Raw genomic sequence first — 23,382 nt, 5'->3', positions numbered from 1 at the left:
GACAGGGAGGGAGCAGTGGCCTTGATGGTTTTACAATGCACAAGCGCTGACTCTACTTTTTCACCCAACATGTGTCCACCATTAAATAGCAGGGGCAGTAGTTTCACCTGGAAGTCCAGTGAAATGTTGGAGGTCCAAAGCCGGGCATGTCACAGGATGTGATCTAAGTGCCCCTTCGCACAGGCCACCAAGCCTTCTGTATTTAACCCAGATTTTATGATATGTCAGGAGGCATTTTGGCCGTCTTGTATCACCACATGGAAATGTTGCTGAATGTCTTTTGGTGCATGAGGATCTGGGCCATATCCCACAGGCATAGTTAAAATGTGCCCGGAGACAGTTTGCATTGATAGATTTCAGGGGCATGCTTCCCGCAGAAAAAGCTTTCTTCTCCACGCATCTACCCATTTTGATTCCCCGTCATCAGTAGTTATCGGGAAAGCTCTATTTGATTGACCAGAGCTGAAAGCATCTATGACCAGACACTATGGTGACAAGTGAACAGAGAGGAACGCTGGATCACCTGGCGCAAGACGGTAACTATGGGCCATTAGTCTTTTCACCACTGGGGCCGAAGAATGCTCCTACCATGCTGCCATGACCAGCTGTCGTATGGCCTCATTAAAATGAAGCACGGGCTCTGCTGTCGGTGCGGACGGCAAGAGGATGTCCACAAGGACATTTTTTTTGCTGTCAGTGGCTGGAAGATGTAGGTCAAATACCTCTGCAGCTTTCAACATAATCTTATGAAGGGAGAACACTACAGGTGTTGGGGACAGAGGGGAAGTCCATGGTCAGTTCTCGGGAAAATGTCCATTCCACTAGAAAAGGATAGATCCTGGAAGTCTCCCCGAAGATCCTCCACAGTGTCCCCAACATGGCAGAGAACCTGAGGGTCCGAATCACTTCAGAAAATAGCATGAAGCCTGTTTTGGTATTCCTCTTCCTCAATGAGGCACTGGGTTTCTCTGCGGGATCTATTCTCCGGAATGGCATTGGGTAGCAGCACTGGTGGGGTTGTATCGGGCATTGGGGGCGGAGGTGGATTTTTAGATCGGAGGACCTGGTCGAAGCAATGAGTCAGGATCGAGGTCGCTGGTACGGTGCCAGTCAGCATTGGGACCATAGGGAAGAACAGTGGTTTTGCATATGGAGCGGATGGGCCCATAGGAACGCCGGATGGCATGGAAGCTCTTACAAAATGGGTGCACGTGGCGTTTAAGAACACCGCCTGGTCCGACCCTGGCATCGGAAACCAGGGGGAAGCAGGCAAAGGCGTTGGGAGGGAGGTGCCCGTCCTGGAACAAAAGGATCAGGTGGAGGCTAAAGTTGATACAACTCCAGTGGGGTTACCAAAGCAGGACATCTTGGAGGGGGTGCTACCGGGGCCAAGTCTACCAACTCGGACTATGAGGAAGAATGTCCTGTGGGAGTAGGAGAGCAACAGGGTGACTTACCCGTTGATAGTTTGATGTTCCTCTTATGCTTCTTCCTTTGCTTCCAGGTGAAGTAGATGGTGACCTCGAGCGGTGTCAGGAACGCTTCCTACTCCATCTGTCCTCTCTGGCTCGGGCCATAAAGAGCTTAGATTAAAGTTCCTTAATAGTCTTGGGGGGCAGACTGCGACATGAGGAACAGATTAAAGAGTCGTGGTCTGACCCTAGGAACCAGATGCAAACTGTGTGAGGGTCTGTGATGGACAGCTGTCCTTCACAGTCTCTACAGAGCATAAACCCTGGCTTTTTAGGAAATGCACAGTACTGCACATTTTACATTTTGTGTGAGGAAACAACCTCTTTAGAGAGCGCTGCTACCAATAGATGTCAGAGGTGCAGAAAAAAGGAACTGGCGCTGCTAGACTAGGGCGGGCGCTATATAGCTTCAATGATGTCAACTGATGCCACTTACAGCATTGATAAGAAGCCAGCGTCCCATACCGGCGTTGAGGGCATAGAAGCTTCCAGATCCAGTCTGATGCCTGGTGTTGTTCTACAAGTGAGGAATCTGCAGGTACAGGTAGCCATCAGAAAAGTTTTTGTTTTTCATGCAAGTTAATACGGTGGTGCCCGACAAGCAGGACCAAGATTGCAGGATTTCTGAGCATGTTTTCCCATAATGTGATCCTCCTTGACAGCCATGCCTGCTACAGAAAGGACTTCAATGCATACTTCAGAAGCAAATGCTGCTGCACAGGAATCTCGACTGCATGTATCTGAATGGTACAAGTACTGTGAAAGAAGAACTGCGTCACTGAGGTACTTTCAGAACTAAAGCAAGCCGTATTTGGCCACAGAGACCTAAACGGCTTTTCCCTGCACATCATCTAACACTGTTACAATACAATGTTGAGCTTTACTAGCATAGATGATTTTCCCTGCTAACCTGCGAGGGCCAGATTGTTCATGCCTATAATGTTGACATGCTATAATTTACTGCGAGGCTACAAAGGAAACATTTTAATGTCCTGTTTAGTTTTTAACTGTGAATACAAGTATTTGCCGATTTATAGTCGTAAGACTTTTTGGAGAATATAGTAATTGTGCATAATTTCTGTGTTACTAGTACCTAGGAGTTATACCCACAATAAGTAAGCTTTAATTGCTTCTAATCACTACCCAATGGGAGTCTAAGCCCAACAATGAGGTTCCTAATATTTACTGAGCTAGGAGTAATTTCTGGTTTCTGAGGTTCAAAGGATAAGAGGCAATATGAGTTTCACAGATTGCCCAATTGCCCTCGTGTTCCATAAGCCTGTGAGAACTGGCTTAAAGACAAAATGAAGGGAAAACTTTCCCACTGTGTAGGAAAGTGGTTTCTGTTGCAGTAACCCCCCCACTTTTTGCCAGACTACTGATGAACTTTTTCTTGGTGTGCCCTGGTTCCCTGCCAATCAGGTTCCCAGGGCATGTGTTCTTTCCCAAAACACAAACAAAATTGGCATCTCTGGCTACATGTCAGCCCCTGGTAAATGGTACCACAGGTACCCAGGGCACTGTGACCAGAGAAGGCCTCTAAGGGCTGCAGCACTTATTGTGCCACCCTCAGAGGCCATGTACCCTGACACTCACACACTGCCTTTGCAGACGGAGTGCCTTGGTGCAGAACAAAGTGAAGAGTCGACATGGCACACATCCCTGTGTGCCATGCCCACAAACCACTGCCCTGACATACATCAGTCACCCCTCTAGCTGGGTGCCCTATGCCAGTGGTGAGGGTACAGGTGCATGAGCCCTGTACCCCTACAGTGCCCAAGTCTATTCCTGGGCACTGCTGCCATTAAGAGTATATGGTGCTGGGAGTTTGTCATTACGAACTCCACAGCACCATAATGGCTACACTGAAGACTGGGAAGTTTGGTATCAAACTTCCCAGCACATTAAACACACACTGATGCCAGTGTGCGATTTAATGTCAAATACACAACAGAGGGCATCTTAGCGATGCCTCCTGAAATTCAACCAACTACTAGTTACCTGACCGAGTGGCAGCCTAGGCTGCCACCACCAGACATGTTTCTGGACCCCTGGGTCGAGAGTTTGCTGTTCTTGGGGGCCTGAAACTATGCACATCCTGGGATGAGGTGCCAAGCCTCCTCCCCCAGGATGGGCAAGGTTCACGAAGGAGAGACTTCAAAGGCCTGCCGCCTTTGTGAGCCTCTCCAGACCATTTGCTGCTTTCAGCAACTGGTCCCCACTGGTTCTACCCCCCACTTTGGGCAGGAGAACCGGTAGGAAAAACAAGTGAGGAAGAGAGGTGTGCCGACCTCTGCCAACTCCACCCCTCAGGTGGGGGAGGCGAGGTGAAGGACAACCTCGAGTCCCCGCCATCTTGAGGATGGGGGGACTCAGCCAACCAGGGACAGGCTCCTGTCCCCCTCCCACTGGACAGTGGCAGAATAGGGGGTGTACCCGCCCCAGGGAAGGGACCCATTGGTCCCTGCCCTTTACTTAACTGTAACGCCCCTAAATTTAGTATTTAGGGGGCACCCTGAACCTTCCTTCCTCAGAGACAGAAACCACAAGAAAAAGAAGAGAAGAAGAAGGACGAGAAGCCGTGCAGAGCTAACAAGAGGATGACGCCCACTGACTTGGCCCCAGCCCTACAGGCCTGTCTCCCCTCGAACCTGCTCCTGCAAAACCCCGGTGTGTCCAGCATTCAGCAACCTCAAAAACCCCGGAGGACCTGCCTGCCTTCACTTTCCAAGCTGTTTCTACCGTGAACACCGGACGTGTTTGAATTGCAACTTCTGGTGCCAGCCAGGAACCACGAATCCTCGGAGAATCTTCATGAAATCAACAGGGCACCCGACCTCAAAATAGCACCCTGCACGCGGCCGCCCTAGTGCCGCTGAGGGTGCCTCTTCTGTGCTAACTTGGTCCCCAACTTGCCCTAAGCTAAACCCTAGGAGCTTGGCTCCCACAACCCAGTGGCCTGCTTGCCAGCAGCCACCAACCGGAGCCCCCCTATCCTCCATAGGATAACATTGGGTCTCAACACTCTGCACCCGGCCACCCTAGTGCCACTGGGGGTGCAATAACAGTGCATCACTGACCCTGGGAGACTCCCCCCGCCCGAGTCTAACCCCAGAACCGTAACTCCAAAGACCGTTACTTACCGAGTCTACTAAGTTTGTGCATTGCATTGCAACCCCGTAAACTGTATTTATATGCTTACCTGTACCAGGCTTGCTTCGTTCTAGAAATAAAACAACTGTATATTTTTTTATACAAAACAATTGGCCTAGAGTTCAGTTCTTGAGTGTGTAAATTCATTTGCTGACTGAGTGGGTACATCAAATGCTTAACACTGTCCTCTGATACTGCCTTACTGCTCGACCAAGCTACCACTTTAGAGAGTAAGGTACTATCTAACTTTAACCTCTACCTACCTCTGGAGACTCTCGGACTCTATACACACTGTACCTCACTTTGGTGCAGTATATATAGAGCCAGTTTCTTACACACAGGCATTATAATTTGTATAAATTATCTATCAAAGATACAATCAAAAGCAGAATTCAGAATTTCAGACTCACCTGCACATGGAAGAAGAGCTGAGAGAGCCCTTGCACGTTCTTCTGCAGTTGGTAGAAGTACAGACCATCCACTCTGGAGCACCGCTTGCGCAGCTGATTGTACTGTGTTGAGTACTCCAGCATTACTAGCCAACGTTACCACTGTTTGTTTGAGGCTATTCAACAGAATGCTTCCAAAACCAAGTCCAAGATATTCAGGGTCAACCTGATGACTGATGGCAGCATGCAACTAACGAAAAATAAGAATAAACAAGCATTTAACAGACATTAGAAAAAAACATCCGCACAAAAATGCAATTGAAACGTGTGGAGAATTCTTTAGGAGTTAGCTAAAAGGTCTAATTTGTTTTTTTTTTAAAGTATAAAAGAGCCAAACAATTGACATGATAGTAAAAAGGGGATGTCTGTTCAAATAAACTCGAGTAGTTTATTGATTGACAAGGTTGGAACATTCCTTTTAATGCAATATATATATCTCAGTTTGCAGCCAAGAGGCATAGGGTAAAACAGCAAATATTTGCACACCAATGTTATGTCATGGTCACGGAACCTCACAAAAGACCTTTCATTAAGCACTAGGGACATAAGGGTTTCGTTCTTGCACAAAAGGAAAACTACTGAATAGGACACTTTTGCCTCATTTTAGCAAAACTTGACTTATCTTCATATTGACTCCTACTTATTTGGGAACATATTCGAGATGGTTTTGCTACTCAAACCCGATTTCTTCCATTCATGCATTTTTACAGTGCTAATTTTATTCCGTGAATGATATATGATGGATTGATTAAATGACAACTCATACACACCAACTTCACCCTAAACACCCTAACCACACAGAAGCCATGACCAATCGATAATAGACACAAGGTAATCTGAAACTGGAACACCGGCTGGTGATCATACCAGACCCCTACTGCCTTTTCTGGGATCTCTATCTGACAGACAACACTATCCAGAAAATATATGAATAAAAAAAAGTCTCATACAAACAACGGAAGCACCCTCGATACGAAGCACCAACAATACACAATTTCTGATATCACACATGCACAAACCCACTCCCCATTTACAACACAGTCTCATACCACAAGACATCCTCGTCAGGGTACCCTCCACTAGAAATAATGCTGAGATTCATAATGATAGAACATATTGATATGCACGACATGGAAGGCTGGACCAAAATTAATGCGTGGTGAGTATGGAGCAACATTATAAAAGTAAAAACTAAGGAATGTGAACCAGACTGTAGTGCTATCACCCCCACTACTTCATCCTACGGTCATCTCTGGTTTTGGATTGTTGCAAATGGAAGCTAATATTACCAAAAAGTCTAGGCTTTCTGTGTTTTTGCTTCTACCACCATCTGGTTCCCTTGCAAAGGCACAGAGAAGACAAAACATTGTTAATAAATCGCAGGCACACACTGCAGGATAGAACTACACTTCTCTTTTCCGGTCAAGTTCATTCTTTCTGTTCCAATATCGAACATGGGCACGTGACTCGCATTCATGTACAATCATTCCCATTGCACATGTTTTCCATTTTCCCAATTTTAAGCCAGAGCAAACTGAAAAAACAACCTGTGTATACTCAACAGTTGCAACCAAATAAACATACAACTGGGAACAGGAAATACACGTATAAAGCTATAGAAATAAACATAAGAAGTAAGAAACAATAATTATGCAGAGACAATAAAAATTACCTTAAGGTGTTTGCCTTGAAGAATGGAAGAATAATAAAACAGGCAAAGAAGTCTCAATAGGAAAGCACTTTTTTCGCAGAGCTATTTTTGATATGTTAATGAATTAAGAGAAAGGTCTTAAACTGAGTCATGAGGCTGACGACAAAACCATATGGCTCTTTAACATGTGATGTTGTTAATGTTATGGTTAGCAGTATAAACAGAGAATTTGCTAACCAGATTTAAAATGAGATAATCGAAGGGTAAAAAAAAACTAGAATGAAATGTATGGGACATTGATCTAATAATCTAATGAAAGGCCACCCATAATCACAGAGTAGCTTACCAATTAAAATTCAAGTATCCACTGCAGCATTTTAGTAGCCTCAAATATTAGCATTCAGACAGAAGGGGAAGGAATGTGAGCTGAATAATAGATGGAATTATTTCAAAGCAAACTAATATTAGGCAAGACAGTCATTTGCAGGGATACTCTATAAACAAACTACTTTATTCTGGTAAAGGCCATCTGTGTGGTTATTTATTGTCAGTATTGAGACTAAAAAAATACCTGCAGTCTTAGCAAATTCAGGGTTGCTACAGCCATACACTCTTTCTCCTGAGGAGGAGGCCAGTCAGAACTGCCGTCCATTCCCTCGCTGACTTGTCGCAGTAAAAGATCAAGTTGTTCAAATGTCATTGGGCAGACGTCCACTACAAAAGGCACACGTAAACCTATGGACCACTCGGAGCATGATGACCAGGCAAAACTCTGTAGAAAAAAAATTGACAGTTATATTCTTTGTTCAACACCAAGTTAATGCTGCACATTTGAAGTGTAAAACCAGTTTTGTCCCATCTTAAAATACACCTCAGCTTATTGCAAACAATGTTGGGAGGAACACTTCTACTTACAGATTTTAAAATTACATTTTGTGTTGTAGTTAATGATTTGCCCGACTTTAAAATCAGAAATATTGCTGTTACCAGCACGTGAGCACTTTCATTCAAAATAATAGACATGAGTTCTTGCTTCTTAGGCACGCTTCATGGTTCATTGAAATTCCACTTCCAGGGCCTACATATCAAGTGAATAACTGTGATATCCACATAACTGTTAAAAATGACAGTATAATATTTGACTGCACACACTTTATTAAATGCAGTGATTAAAGGATTAAAGTGAACAATGTGCCAACACCTTTGCTCTGCAAAGTTCTGTAACTCCTCCTATAAAAGAAAGTGTGGCGCCAACTAGATCCCTAGGCATAGCATTGCTTGAATGACTGCAGTGTAATTTTCATAAACCTATTCAAGAAACAAGTTGAGAGACAACATGTTCAAATACGGATGGCAAAGCCAGTCCTGGATTACAAAATTCAACAAACCAATTAAACCAACATTAAAAGAAATCTATGAACTTCGAATGGGCCCAGGATTAAATACAAAGTGTTGCTCATTATTGTAAGAAAATTAATTATTAATTGAGGTGGATGGTAGCTCGTCAGAAGTAATAAAGTCACCGACTTGTTAGGTCCACGCCAAGATTCCTATAATTTAAACCTAAGATATATGGATTGCCCCAGTCAGAGATTTTACCTTGGGACTTAGTCTCTGAAATATAAGTCCAAAACCTACAGCAGAGCATGGTTGCAGGTTGTGTCCGAGGAAGACCTCACGAAGTGAGATAGCAATTGGACAATGTCCTGCCGAACCCACTGGTTTCAGCGGGAAAAGCTCAGAGTGGGAAAACTCAAATTTCGTGCCCAGGGATGTCCTCACATTGGCCAGATATTATTGGAGCCTTTGCCCGGTCAAGATTTTGAGACTCGTCTAGCAGGACATGGTTGCAGGCTGTGGAGGGCAAAGAAGCAGAGGGAAGCTCCAGGTGGAACAATCTCAACCTGGTGGGAGTCCCAAAGGACACACATAGGGGGTAACCAGAAATCATCTTTACCTAATGGTTCAAATCATGGATCCTGATGCGAGACCGCTCACTGTGCTTTGTATTCCAGAGGGCTTAAGCAGCTCTCACCAGAAAATACTGCCAAGCTCCCCATCTCACCCTGTTATCCCCAGATTACTGGATTATTTACAGAGAGATGAGCTATTTTGAGTGGCCCGATTTCAATAGACTGTCCTCCTTTAAGCAACAAAGGTTATGGTCTTTCCTGATAACACAGTTAGGGTCCAGGAACAAGAGAATACTCACAGGCCAAGATGAAGGCACTGCAAGTTAGATACATGCTCCTGTACCTGGCGAGACTCAAAGCCATCCACCAAGGCGTACTAATTTGACAATGATGGCAAGGCTTGGGTGGAGAAGAGGGCACCTTTGACTCAGCCTCAGATCTCACCTGTGGCACCTGTGGCCCCTGCGCTGGACAACTGGGGGATTGCTGTCCCCTCTAAGCCCAACAGATGGAGACATTTCAAATGGGCAAAATCTGCCACAGGTAGAAGACCTGGATCACACAAAGAGGAGTCTTCTGCTTCTGAGGGCCCTTGCTTGAAAGTCCAGAATGCGCCGCAGCCCAAAACATCAGACTCACAGGCATGGACGGCAGTCTTCTCCCCCCGTCGAGGGTCAACCCGCAAGAATAGTCTGCTTCCCCTGGTTGCCAGGTGGCTCCCCAACAGAGTACCATACTAGCATTGTTGATGGGTAACTGTATCAATATGGGTTCCACCCAGATTTTTTGGGCCTTTACTGTGGTGAGTCTCTTTCCTACCGTCTCACTTACGGTAACTGAACCACATGGTAACTGGGCAGCACGTGTGTACCACCAGTGCCCGAATGCGATGCAGCTGGAGTAAAGGGCTCTGGGCTGTTTATACAAGAACTTGTGTGCAGAAGGAAGTCATTCTACTTCGACACACATGATGGATCAGTAGATTCAGCGGCACCATTTTAGAAGCATTTAAAGCGGTAGTCGGAGGCCAAATTTAGGCCTCAGCAACAGGGGGGTCAGGAGAGGGACCAGAACTGCCAAGGGCACGGAGAAGCAAATCTAGGAACTTGAAAATGAGGTTATGTAGAAAGCTGGTTCTTCATACAGTATACCAAAAAAAGTATATTGTGCTAGGAGGCCAGGTATATTCCCTTATGAGTGGACAGAGGCTTGCTCTAGCAATCCCAAAATGCTCTCTTAGGGGGTAGTGTGGTCGAGCAGCCTTAGGCGTAGCAGAGAGGAGTGGCACTGGAGACCTGGTTAACAGGAACCAATGCACTTCCTGTCAGAATTGCATTGAATGCCAGTCAAAACGTGGGGGTTACCATGTCAAAAAGGGGCACTTTCCTACAGGTAACGGGCTCAAGAGGGCCTCCTGCCTTTAGGCGGCTGAATGCCATAGTGGAGGTACTCAAACAGAGGCAAGGTGTGGCCAAACTCATCTGGCTAGCTACACGACACAAGATTTACGAATTAAGCGACAAGTCAGGCAAGTCGTTATGCTGCCTGCCGACAAGTGACCTAGAACTCGGTATAATCGCACAGATAAATCAAAGCAATGGCACACTCGTGTCGGAACCCACATACGTAGCCGATGCCTTTGCTGATTATTATGCCACCCTCTACACCCTGCGCATTCCTAACTGCTGAGCAATTTCACCCAATAGCTCTAGACTTACCAGTAATGTCACTTGAGCCACTGCAGAGGCAATCTTGACACCCCTCTAACTCTTGAAGAGGTTCATGAAGCAATCACTGCTTTGAATAGAGACAGAACTTTAGGCTCAAAAGGGTTTCCAGCAGAGTTCTTCAAGAAATATCAATCTATATTGGCTTCACATCTCTTGGAGCTATATGAGGAGGAGATGGAGGTGAGGCAGCTACTGGTCGACTTAAAGGGGGGGGCCACGATTGTGATGATCCTCAAATAGAGGTAATATCAGACCAAGTGTTATTCGTATAGACCTATTTCATTGATGAGCTAGGATGCGACAATACTGTCCACCTGATTACTCCATGTAATTAGTTCCCCGATTCATCACAACCAAATGGCTTTCTGCCACGCTGTGGCACCCAATATTGCATATGTTGACTTCAGTTGGTCATGGTTAGAATGGCTACATTTTCCTTGATAAATTTCGAGAAGGTCTTTAACTCGGTCCATCTACCCTTCTTATTCCAAATCTTGAAATGAATGGGCTTCAGCGCACAGTATCTCCGCTATGTTGAGGACCTGTACCATGCTCCAAGGATGCGGGTATGAGCCAATAGGGTGCTGTCCGCACAACAGAGAGAGGTATGAGACAAGGATGCCCTCTATTCCAGTTCCTCTTTGTGCTAGTCATTGAGCCACTGGCAGAGTGCATACATCGACACTCAGGATTGTGGAAAATCAGCTGGCCCCCCAGCCATGAAGACCTGGTTGTGCTTTACACCGATGACCTTCTGGTAAAGTGGCCGAAGTGTTGTGCATCGTGGTTGCTGGAAATGATCTGGGTGTACTGGGATGCCTCGGGTCTTCACATGCTAAATCACAATTTGTCCCAGTCACGCCACAACACCCTGAATTGCTGGCAAGGGCGGAACTGGGAAAGGCAGACCCTCATTTTACATTCTTGGATATTCATGTAACCAAGGATCCACAGGAGTACTGGGCACATAACACAGAAACACTACTGAGTCAAAAAAAAAACGGGGCCTGATGGCCTAAGATAAGCTTAATCTTTAAATTATGGGTCGCAAAACCCTCTTTAAGATGTTAACACTCCCTAGGTTCCTTTATGTTGTACAGAACTCTCCATTCACACTGCCTGAAGAAAATGTTACTTGCCTTCTTTAAAGACTTATCTAGTAGAGACTTTATCTTGCCACAGATTCCTTACCTTAGAATATTCCCCAGGCATCAGACTGGATCCAGAAAATCATGAGCAGTTTTGGCTCTGGCAGAATGAGCCCTCAGGTGGCCGTTTCTTTGGCCAGTGTTTATCAAATCTTAATGCAGGGCACTGGTATATTCCATATAGGTACCCTAATATAGGCTCATGTAACATCGTAAACCTTCACCTGTATTCTTCCCTGCATTACATAAATAACAGTTCTTAGGGACTGACCTGTAAATTAGCTATGTACAAAGTTAATTCCCAACGTCATCCTAAGTCCGACAAAGTAATTCAGCGAGGTAGAAACCCCCGGGGAGACCTATGGGTATATAAACATCACATCTTTCCAAGATAGGCAGAGGAGACCAGGACTTCCCGGCCGACACACTGACCAGAGATGCTGAGGTTCCTGCATGCAGATACTCCAGCTCGCAGTGGTCTAACATCCCTTGTGGGTCCAACCCGAGACCAAGACGGGGTCCCACAGTCTCTCGATCGAGGTAATGGGGTTGACTTTATCCTAGAGGGATTTTTGGCTTACATACATGCTAGGTACACTTTGGTACATCTAGTTAGAAAGGCATTGTAGGAGTATGCACTTTTATTATCATGTATTTTATATACTCATATGTATTCATGATTATTGCAAGATGGTAGAACTCGATCATCCTTTTACTTTCATAGTGCTTCTTATCATTTATATCTGTTGCTGTCTAATGGTTGTTGCAGCTCATTTATTTTACACTAGAATAACGACTGTTCAATAAATGCTTATTGAAAAACGTCCAGACCGTTTATTCTGTGTAGCTCTCTGAGAATAAGTGAGCACGATTGACTGAGCGAAAAGTAGTACACTGTTTTCACGGTCCTGAGGGATCAGGGTTGTCATGTTCGATGGTTCCCAAGAACTATGCTCTCCTTGGTAAGAGGAGATTCTAGTGGCACTGTGAGCTAGAAGATACAGAAGGCCAACATACCCGGTGGGGGTGTTTAGAATCAGTCTGACACCAGTCCTATAGTGTATGCTGTCCGAACGCGCAGATCCTGTATATGTTTTTATAGGAACAATACGACAGTGCAAACCATCTGGACATGGTCCAGTTCTGCACTGATTTATCTTTCTTTCTTTGCTCCAATGAACCCAACAAAGAGCTGATAGTCCACTCTGTCTTCTTTGGTGCGATTGATATAGAATGATAACGCTCTTTTTGGGTCCAAGTGATGGAGTCCATCTTTCTCCTTGGAGAGGTGAGGCAGCGCAAAGAAGATCGGCAGCATAATGCTTTGGCCAATGTGGAAAGGTGTCACCATAGTCAGCAGAAAAGACCAGAAAACCAGTTTGTCTGGGAAGAAGCTGCTGGATGGAGGGCCTGCAGCTCACGGACCTTTCCGGCTGATGCGAAGGCCACCAAGAAGATGGTTTTGATAGTCCAACCGCTTAGAGGACAGCTATGCATGGGTTCCAAGGGGGGACAAATCAAATAGGTTAAAACTAAATTAAGATCCCATAGGGGCATAAGGAATGGTTTGGGGGGAAATGTGCTGAAGTCCTTTCAGAAAACGTGTCACAATGTGAGACTTAAACAAGGAGGGTTGGTCCAGCAACTACAAGAAAGCAGAGATGGCAAAAATATATCCTTTAACCTTGCCATCAGCAAGTCCTTGCTGGACTAAGGACATAACGAACAGCCACACTTCAGACAAGGGTGCAGAAAGTGGGTCAAAATGTTCTTCAGCACACCAAGTTACAAACTTGTCCCAACGGCAGGTGTATACAATCTTGGTCGATGGATGCCTGGCTGCCAAGATGACTTTGCATACTTCTTGAGGGCGATTGAATGCTCTCAACTGCTGTTGCCCAATTTCCACACATGAAAGCGCAACATGCACAGGTTTGGGTGCAGGACCCTGACCTGTTGATGCGACAGAAAATTCTCCCGAAGGAGACGCCTGATCAGGAGTTTGGGATACCATACTCTCTGTGCCTAATCCAGAGCAACTAGGATGACTTGGGCTCAGTCTGCCCATATATTCATAAGAACGTGGGGCAGAGGTGGTATCAGAGGAAATGTCTACAGGATTCTCGAAGTCCTATTCGAGACAAAATGAGTCTCCGAGCAAGCACTGCCCTGGAAATTCCAACACACAGAACTGATATTGTGCGTTCTCCGCTGTGGTTAATACATCAAACCAAGGTTCTCCCCTGTCGTGGAAGAGACTTTGCACCACTTACGGAAGGAGAAGCCATTTGTGATCAACAAGGCATCTATGGCTGAACTTGTCTGCCCTGACATTCAGAGAGGCAGTCAGGCGTTGTACGACCAGACAAGTTTAGTGCTGTTACAGCCATGGCCAGAAGTGCAGGGCCTTCTGGCACAGGAACCACGACCCTACACGACCCGATTTGTTGCAGTACCACATGACAGCAGTGTTGTCCGTGAACACCTCAACTAGCCCATCCTTGATGGATGGGAGAAAGGCTTTCAATGACAAGCCAATTCCAACGAAATAATGTGGAGCTGAGACTATGTTGGAGACCAGATTTCTCTGATCTCCACCTCTACCAGATGGCTGCCCCAAACTAGGAATGATGTATCTGTCATCACCGTGAGCTCTGGGTAGGAAAGGGAGAGGGGTATGATGCTGACCCAATTACAGTTCATCACCCACCACTGCAGATCTTTTGCAGGGCCCTCCGATATCTGGACCAGGTTGAAAAGATCCACTGGTGCTGCGCTAAATGGGACTTCAGATCCAACTGTAGAGCCCGCATATGTCTTTGAGCGTAATCCACCAGCAGGATGCAGGAGGCCATCAGACTCAGCAGTCTCAGAATCAAGTCTTGTCAACATCCAGGGTTAAGGCTGAAACATCTGGATGATAGCCAGAGTATCCTGGACTTGCTGCTACTGAAGATAGAAAAGGAACTACACTGTGAATCAGGATCCAGGGCAGACAGGACCTGAGCCAACATGAGCACTTTGAATAACTTCTTTTTCAAGAGGCAGTTGAGGGGGTGCAGATCCTGTATATGACGGAGGCCTTCAAAGTTCAACAAATAGTGGGAATAGCAACCGTGACCTCATTCTGAGGTGCCATTAAATACTAATGGGGTTATCCCAGAAAAAGTCAAGGACCTGGGAATCTATACAGTATAAGCAACAAATGGTACCGAAGAATACATGGGGTGCACAGGACTGAAAAATTAATTAAAACGGTCATACAAAGTGTTATTTTATCATTCATTTATTGTCAGAGAGAGACAAAAGACAACATTGTTTATATGAAAAAATCTTATCTTTATATAGTTTTCGTGAAAAAACAGTATTCAATCAATCATTTATAACAATCCTTCTGAGGTGGGCACAATCTAGATGGCTCCTTTGGCCAAAACAGCCTGCACTTCATGAAGAAGCAGGGAGAGATGGCCCTCCATCAGCCGATCTGAGGATGGTGGCAGGGGCGGCGGGGTTTCTGTGAATAGTAGGGAGTTATCTGGAAAAACAATTTGGAGCACCCACTTGTATAAAGATACAGCTTGCCATTGGGGCAGGTGGTCCTTGATCCTGCCTCTGACAGGGTGTTGTTGTGAGGGCATACTAAAGGGTTTTGTAGGATGCGCCTGCCATTGGGTGGCGGACTGAGCAGATCTGGGAACTTGGGTCCCACAAGGCTTGAGGGAGGCATGTCTGCAGCTACTAAAGGACTGGGGAGCAGGGGTGGAAGAGGACGTGGTTGCTAGCCCTTACCGTAGCCAAGTAAGGGGTGAAAGGACGAGAACGTCTGAATACTCCCAATGACTAGGCGATGGCGCTACTCTACTTAAAGCACTCAGGTGCCAAATTGGTTTATTCGACAAAGAGGCAAATGCATATCCATAATGGATGCCAGGACATCCCCACCAAGAAGCCAGTTGATCTTAACCAGGCACGGAGATAGACCGCCACTATTGAAACCATGGCTCTGCCCAGCAAGTCTGTTCTATCCAGTCTGCATCTTATTGTGAATTTTGCTGCATCCCTGTCATCACCAATAGCCTGGGTCAGGATGGCTCGGACATCCTAAGAGACTAATTAGAGCACTTGCACAACTGAGTCCCACACTGAGTGGCTGTACTGGCCCAAGAGGCACGTGGTGTTCACCGACTGCAGCGCACGACTGGTGGAAGAGAAAATCTACTTACCAAAAGTATCCAGCCTCTTAGATTCCCTATCCAGTGGAGTGGTAGGTGAATGCACCAGGGTGAACTTTGGATGTTGAGACCTGCACCACCATGTTTTCAGGGGTGGGGTGCTGGGTGACGAAAGTTGGATCCCTGGGCACAGGAGCGTCTGTGCAGGACTTGCTCAGGATCCGGCCCAAAGCAGGACATCCGTGAGGGATTCATTGAAGAGGAGGTGGCGTTCCGTGTGGGATACCCTGGGTGGAAGCACCTTTGTCAGGACATTGGCCTTGACCTCCAAAGAGGGCAACGTAAGGTCTGGAGCCTCAGCCACCATCTGCACCACCATATGAAATGAGGCCCCTTCTCCACACTAGGAGGAGAGACCACGTCATTGTCTGATGAAGTGACCAGATTACTGACATCAGCCAGGTCCTCATACAAGTAATCTTCGGCCAATTAAAAGGGGATCAGGGTAGACCAAGAGAAACTCAGATCCGCCCCAGTTATATTCCTCACAGGCGTGTCAAGAAAGGAAGGCACTGTCGCCGACCTGGAAAATCTAGTTCCTGTCAGCGTCTAGGTATATACAGATCCGACTCCATGTCGTTCCCGCAACTCGTTCAAAGACTTGGATTGGCACGTTGAAGTGTAAGAGCTCTCCGACTTTTTCTGTGAAACCTACCCAAAGACAATTTGAACCCAGATGATGACTGGCAGGGTCTACTCCAAGAGAGGGTCTGGGACCTTCCATGCGACCGGGACCGGGAGCACTGCAGTCTCGTCTGGTCCCGGAAACACAAACAAACCAAGTGAGGGTTTGTCTTCAACATTAGCCTGTGACAGTCTACATAGCGTTTAAAATCCACAAGTTTTTTTGAGGGAACATACCCAAAACACACTGGAAACTGAAAGCTCCAAAAAACGGTTGAGGTAAAGGGTAGTGAAAAATGACTAAGGCAGGTCTTCCGGCTTCACGCTGGTGACACAGAAAGGAATGAATATGCTACTTACCAGTATGCATCTGTTCTTGGCATGTAGGGCTGCTGACATTCATATCTGTGCATAGATCGCCGCCTAGTGTTGGGTCCGGATGATTGCACGTTGTTGTCCTGGAAGAGTCTTCGAAGTATCCTGGGATAGGTGACTCCTCCCCTGGACTACAGTGCGCATGGGCATCCTCTCCATCCTCAGATTGTTTTTCGCCATTGTGGCAGTGATGGAGTAGATACAGAAAGTGATGACCATGCTTTACAGTAATTCTGAGAGCTGCAGCTGCTACAGGCGCCGGGGAGGAGGGAGGGCGATATGAATGTCAGCAGCCCTACATGCCAAGAACGGATGCATACTGGTAAGTAGCATATTCAGTTCGAGGCATGTGGGCTGCTGAATTCATATCTGTGCATAGAATACATAGCAGTGCCCTCTATTAGCGGCGGCTACCAGTGCCAGCTGCAGCGGTCTGAAAAAGAGTTTTGAGAACAGCCTGTCCTACAGCTGCCTGCTGTTTCGATTGTACATCTACACAATAGTGTTTGGTAAATGTATGTGTAGTGGACCAGGTGGCTGCTCTACATATATCATGCAAAGGAATGTTTCCTAGGAAAGCCATGGAGGCCCCTAACTTACGTGTTGAGTGGGCTCGTGGGGGAATCGTTAATGTGCGTTTAGCCTTTTGATAGCAAATTTGAATACATTTAACGATCCATCTGGCTATACCTGCTTTGGAGATAGCGTTACCTTTGTGGTGTGGGGCAAAGGCAACGAAAAGTTGTTGTGTTTTCCTAAAGGGTTTGGTCCTGTCGATATAATACATGAGGGCCCTCTTTACATCTAGGGTATGGAGTGCCCTTTCAGCGACAGTCTGTGGGTTTTGAAAGAAAACCGGCAGTTCAATAGTCTGATTCATGTGGAACTGCGATACCACCTTGGGCATGAACTTGGGGTTGGTACGTAGTACGACCCTGTTGGCGTGAACTTGTATAAATGGCTCTTGGACGGTTAGTGCCTGGAGTTCACTAACTCTTCGTAAAGAAGTTATCGCTACTAGGAAAGCTACTTTCCAGGTAAGGAATTGAATCTCGCATGAGTGTTAGAGGTTCAAAGGGTGGACCCATCAGGCGTGTGAGGACCAAGTTGAGGTTCCACATTGGGGCTGGTGGGTGGCTAGGAGGAATGACTCGTTTGAGTCCTTCCAAGAATGCTTTGATGGCAGGCACTCTGAATAGAGGAGGTGCTGCCTGGTCTGTAGATAGGCGGATATTGCGGTCAAATGGACACGTATAGAGGTGTACGCCAGATTGCATCGTAGAGGTGTAATAGGTAACAAATAATGTTTTGGATGGATGCGTCTAGCGGGTTGATGTCATTATTATTGCAATAAATGACGAACCTCTTCCATTTGGCTGCATAGCAAGCTCTGGTAGTGGGTCTCCTGGCCTCCTTAATGATGTCCATACAGTCAGGTGGCAGGTTGAGGTAGCCAAACTCTAGAACTTCAGGAGCCAGATTGCCAGGTTCAGCTGTTGCGGATCTGGGTGCTGAACCTCTCCATGGTTCTGCGTCAAATGCTCGGGTTTGACCCGCAGCCGTTGATGCGGCACCACAGAGAGTTCGAGAAAGGTGGTGTACCACGGCTGGCGTGCCCACGTTGGAGCAACCAGGATGAGTGTCAGAGAGTGTTGTCTGAGTTTGCGTGCCACCAGCGGTATTAGTGGTGCTGGGGGAAAAGCGTACGCAAATCTGCCGGACCAGTTCATCCATATCGCATTGCCCTGCGACTGCGGATGTGGGAACCTGGCGGCAAAGCTTTGGCATTTTGCGTTTTCGCTAGTAGCGAATAGGTCTATGTCTGGATGACCCCACTGCTGGAAGTACGGTTGGAGAACTGATGGGTGTAACTCCCACTCGTGCATCTGGTGGCTGTGTCTGCTGAGCAGATCCGCCATCTGGTTGTCCTTGCCGGGGAGGTGTTCCGCCATGAGGAGCATGTTCCTCTGAATGGCCCACTTCCACATGCTCTGAGCCAGATGAGACAACTGTGGAGAGTGTGTTCCTCCCTGCTTTTGTATGTAGTACATGGCGATCATGTTGTCCGTCCGGATCAACACGACTTTGTTGCACAAGTGTACTTTGAATGCTTTCATTGCTAGGAAGATTGCCATCAGTTCTAGAAGGTTGATGTGCATCTTCTTTTGTTGTATTGTCCATAGTCCCTGCACTGTGTAACTGAGTACATGAGCTCCCCATCCCTGGAGAGACGCGTCCGCTGTCAGTATTATTTGTGGAACAGGCTCTTGGAACGGTCGGCCCTTGCAAAGGTTTTGTGGATTCCACCAATGCAGAGAGTTGTATGCCCGACCGCTCACCAACACTAGGTCTTTCAACTGTCCTTGAGCCTGATTCCACTGACGTGCCAAGCACTCCTGGAGCGGGCGCAAATATAGTCTCGCGTGCGGGACTATGAAAATGCACGAGGCCATCATGCCTATCAACTGCATGAACACTCGCGCGGGCAGGGAGTGTTGTGGTTTGAACTTGGAAAGCAGCATCTGTATGCTGTTGATTCTCACTAAATTTGGCTGAGCTGTGGCCGCCAGAGTGTCTATGGTCGCACCTAGGTACTGTTGTACGTGTGCGGGCTGGAGATGGGACTTTGGGTAATTTAGTGAGAACCCCAAACTGTGAAGGAGGTGAATGGTGCGGGATATGTGGCTGGCACATTGTTGGGCTGACTTTGCTTGAATGAGCCAGTCGTCCAGGTAAGGGTAGACGTGTATGTGCTGCCTCCGCAGATGTGCCGCTACAGTAGCTAGGCACTTTGTGAAAACCCTGGGTGCTGTTGTCACGCCGAAGGGAAGGACTTTGAACTGGTAGTGCTGCCCCTGAACAGTGAACCTGAGGTATTTTTTGTGTGAGGGGTGAATGGGTATGTGGAAATACGCATCTTTGAGGTCCAGTGTGGCCAGGAAGTCTCCCTGCTTGAGCAGCGGGAGGACTTGCTGTAAAGTGAGCATGTGAAAATGCTCGGAGAGAATGTACCGGTTCAGGGGTCTCAGGTCTAATATAGGTCTGAGCGACCCGTCCTTCTTCGGTATTAAGAAGTACAGGGAGTACACCCCCGTACCTTGCTCGTGGACGGGTACGACCTCTATTGCACCTTTTAGTAGCATACTTTGCACCTCCTGCTGTAAGAGCGTTAAGTGCTCTGAGGACATAGGACGGTTTTTTGGAGGTATTGTGGGCGGAGTTGAGGTTAATTCTAGGCAGTAACCGTATTTGACAATATCTTTGACCCACCTGTCCGTGGTGATGGAGTTCCACGTGGACAGGAACCTTTGTAGCCTTCCCCCGACAGGTGTTATGTGGTCGGGAGGAAGGGAGAGGGCGTCACTGCTTGTTCTTGGGGGAGGACCTGGTGTTGCCGTAGCCGCGTCCTCTGCCCTTTGTGCTGGAGCCACGATATCCACCCCGGGTGTTTTTGTCGTAGGTGCTCTGTGTGTTGCCTTTGTTGTATGTTTGCTGTGACCCCTGTCCTCTACCTGCTCCTCTATTTCCGGGGCGACGAAAGGAGCCGCTCCGAAAGGACTGCGTTTGTAGAGCCCCCATGGACTTTGCAGTGTCCGTGTCTTTTTTTATTTTCTCTAGGGTGGTGTCAACCTCCGGCCCGAATAAGTAGTCGGGGTTGACAGGTTGGTTGAGGATGTTATTTTGTACCTCAGGTTTGAATCCGGAGATTCGCAACCAGGCATGTCGTCGCAACATGACGCTAGTGTTTATGGCTCTGGCAGCTGTATCCGCGGCATCCAGTGCACACTTAATGGATGCATTTGTGAGGAGCTGTCCCTCCCTGATGAGGATCTCTGCACCTTCTTTGTATTGGTCAGGGAGATGTTGGAGTAGTTGTTCTAATGTGTCGTAGTGTGCTCGATCGTAGCGAGCGAGGAGCGCCTGAGTATTGGCAATACGCCATATGTTAGCCGCCTGTGCGGCAACCCGTTTGCTGGAGGTCTCTAGCACCTTGGACTCTTTGTCCGGGGGAGGAGCATCACCTGTTGTTTGCGAGTGTGCCCTCTTGCGATCATTCGCAACTACAATTGAATCCAAAGGTAACTGGCCTCTAATGTAGGTGGGGTCCCCAGGCGCCGATCTGTATTTTTTGTCGATCCTGGGGTTTATTACTCTTGCCCTGGTGGGTTCCTTGAAGATGTCCTTTGCTGGTTTGAGGACACCATTCAACATAGGTAGAGTTTTAATGTTCCTTTCTGAGGATGCGAAAGTGTCCATGAGAAAGTCGTCCTCTACGGTGTCAGAGTGAAGTTGCACCCCATGATTGGCCGCAGCACGTTCAATTAAGGCGTTGAACGCGGCAGTGTCCTCTGTGGGAGATGTTTTTGCTCCATAGAGTTGCGGGTCCTGTGCATCTATAGGTGCACCGGAGTCGACAGGGTTATCCCAAGCTTGATCAGGGTCCTGTTGGCCTTGAGGGTCCATTTCTCCGGGGTAGGGGACGTGGTCACCCATGTAGTCCTCCAAAACATCTGTGTCGGAGTGTGTGGGAGAGAAGGACAGTGGATCCTGGTAGGGGGAATGGAGAGGTTCGTAAAGAACCGGTTCCGAAACCACAGGTAGCTTTCTTTTAAGTGGGATCCGGAAGGAGTCCAAAGCTGGCTCTGAAGTTATTCTCCTTTTGTGGAGCAGCATCCTGCCGGTGTCGGCGTCGATGATATGTGACGGAGACGTCTCCGCAGGAGAACATTCGGCAGGCGTGATCGTGGTGTGGGTGACCCGTGTCCTGATTTGGAACATTTTCGGGGCCGTGGATGGCGGCAGGCCAAAAGTAATGTTGGCCGGTGCCGAAGAGGCTGTTGGAGCTTTTATTGGCTCGGAGCCCGATGTGTCCTGGAGGACTGTTTTGTGTTTGGTGCCGTGCGCAGCAACGGGCCGCACCTGGAGCGCCATCGATTTCTTTGCGCCGACCGGTTCCGTAGTAGCGGGCGTGGACTTTTTCGGCGCCGGTGAGTCATCGAGTCGAGGGGCGGTAATGGCCGTCGACGTCTTCGATGAGTGTGCCTTTGGTGGTGCTGTCGAAGCGGTGTGAGACGCAGCAGGCAGCTTGACCTTTGGGGTCGGAGTCGATTGCGTCGGTGCCGGGAGCCGAGTAGGTTTGGTGGCACCGAAGGTCTTCTTCCGTATGTCGACGCCGACGTCGGCCGATGCAAGCTCGGCACCGAAGTCTCGTTTGGTGCGCTCGGTGCCGATGGGTTTTGCTGGCGTCGAAGGCGTGGTGGGCCTCGATCCGACCAGCGTTACTTTCGGTTTCGGTTGAACCAATACAGCTTTCGGTTTCGGTTTCGAAGAAGGGAAACCAGCCGGTTTGGGCATTAATGGATGCCGCTGAATGTCCGAGGCCGGGCCAGAGGGCGGGGCCGAAGAACTGCGGGATAGGTCTTGGGTAAGGCCCGAAGTCGATCCCTCGACCGGAGCCATAGACTGGCGCACTGGGATGTCCTCAGTCTGTACAGGTAGGCCTTGCTCGTCATCGGAGCTACTCTCTTCGGCCCCTAAGGCCTCATTGTAGTCTCCTACCTCGGTGTCGTCTTCGTCTCTGCGAAAGAGGCTTTCTTCAACGTCTTCCGAGCCGGAGTCGTGTTCGGAAACGGGGCTGGAGGGTAGGTTCTCCACGTCTTCGACATCTTCGGTCTCAGCGCTGAAGATGTCGGCCGGGGCCGGTGCCGCTTGCTGCGCTTCGAGTCTCGCTGCTCGTCGATTCCGGAGAGTCTTCTTGGATCGGAATCGGGCACAGGCCATACATGTAGATTCGTCATGATCCGGTGAAAGGCATTTGTTGCACACCGGATGGACGTCGATGTGGGGATATTTCGCATTACATACCGGACACCGCTTGAATGGTGTCCTCGATTCCTTCGTCGATGACTGGTCGATGGTCGGGTAGGAAGCGAAAAAGTTGGTTCTGGAAGTTAGTAAACTAACAAGATACTATCGATACCGATCGGGAACAGTACCGACGCGAACTAAAGGCCTTTTGGCCTAGAAAAAGTTTTTCCTAACTTGAGTCAAGATAAGCACATCCGAACCCAATGGCGGAAAAAAACAATCTGAGGATGGAGAGGATGCCCATGCGCACTGTAGTCCAGGGGAGGAGTCACCTATCCCAGGATACTTCGAATACTCTTCCAGGACAACAACGTGCAATCATCCGGACCCAACACTAGGCGGCGATCTATGCACAGATATGAATTCAGCAGCCCACATGCCTCGAACCTAATGTTACCGTGCTGAGGTGGTGCCTATATAGGGGCCGCGCACAATAGCTACAAAGCAGACGTGGAGCCCATCAGCGGCAGATACTAGCACGCAGAGGTACTGCTCTTGATTTTCCCAATCCAGTGTGACGTCTGGGGAATATTCTAAAAAAAATAATCTGCGGCAAGAAGGCTTTCAGATAACCCTTTAATAAGATTAATGACATGCTCAGTAGGTTCCAATGGGCTGGGTTCCAACCCAGGGTGTCTCTCGTCAACTCGATCCAAGCATCATATGATGCAAGGATAGGGATACCAGACCTAACTGGGAAGCTTTTAACAAGAAAAAAAGGAAAGTTTGAAATTTCATGTTTTAAGAATAGGCAGTAGTCTGTGGGA

The 23,382-nt window shown here is 47.7% G+C and overlaps 1 protein-coding gene across 1 annotated transcript in view; it reads right to left on the bottom strand.

Annotated features, from left to right (window-relative positions):
* Positions 1 to 23,382, bottom strand: part of LOC146805589 (E3 ubiquitin-protein ligase HERC2-like) — a 1,563,844-nt gene that overhangs the window by 1,292,997 nt on the left and 247,465 nt on the right. Inside the window, 2 exon segments of the mRNA XM_085622871.1 lie at positions 5,036 to 5,264; positions 7,297 to 7,497. Coding sequence (XP_085478997.1) covers positions 5,036 to 5,264; positions 7,297 to 7,497 — 430 coding nt within the window.

This window comes from Triturus cristatus, chromosome 8, assembly GCF_964204655.1.
Source record: "Triturus cristatus chromosome 8, aTriCri1.1, whole genome shotgun sequence".
NCBI lineage: Eukaryota > Metazoa > Chordata > Amphibia > Caudata > Salamandridae > Triturus > Triturus cristatus.
The sequence above is the reverse complement of the archived record's forward strand: the minus strand, read 5'-3'. Positions and strand labels throughout refer to the sequence as shown.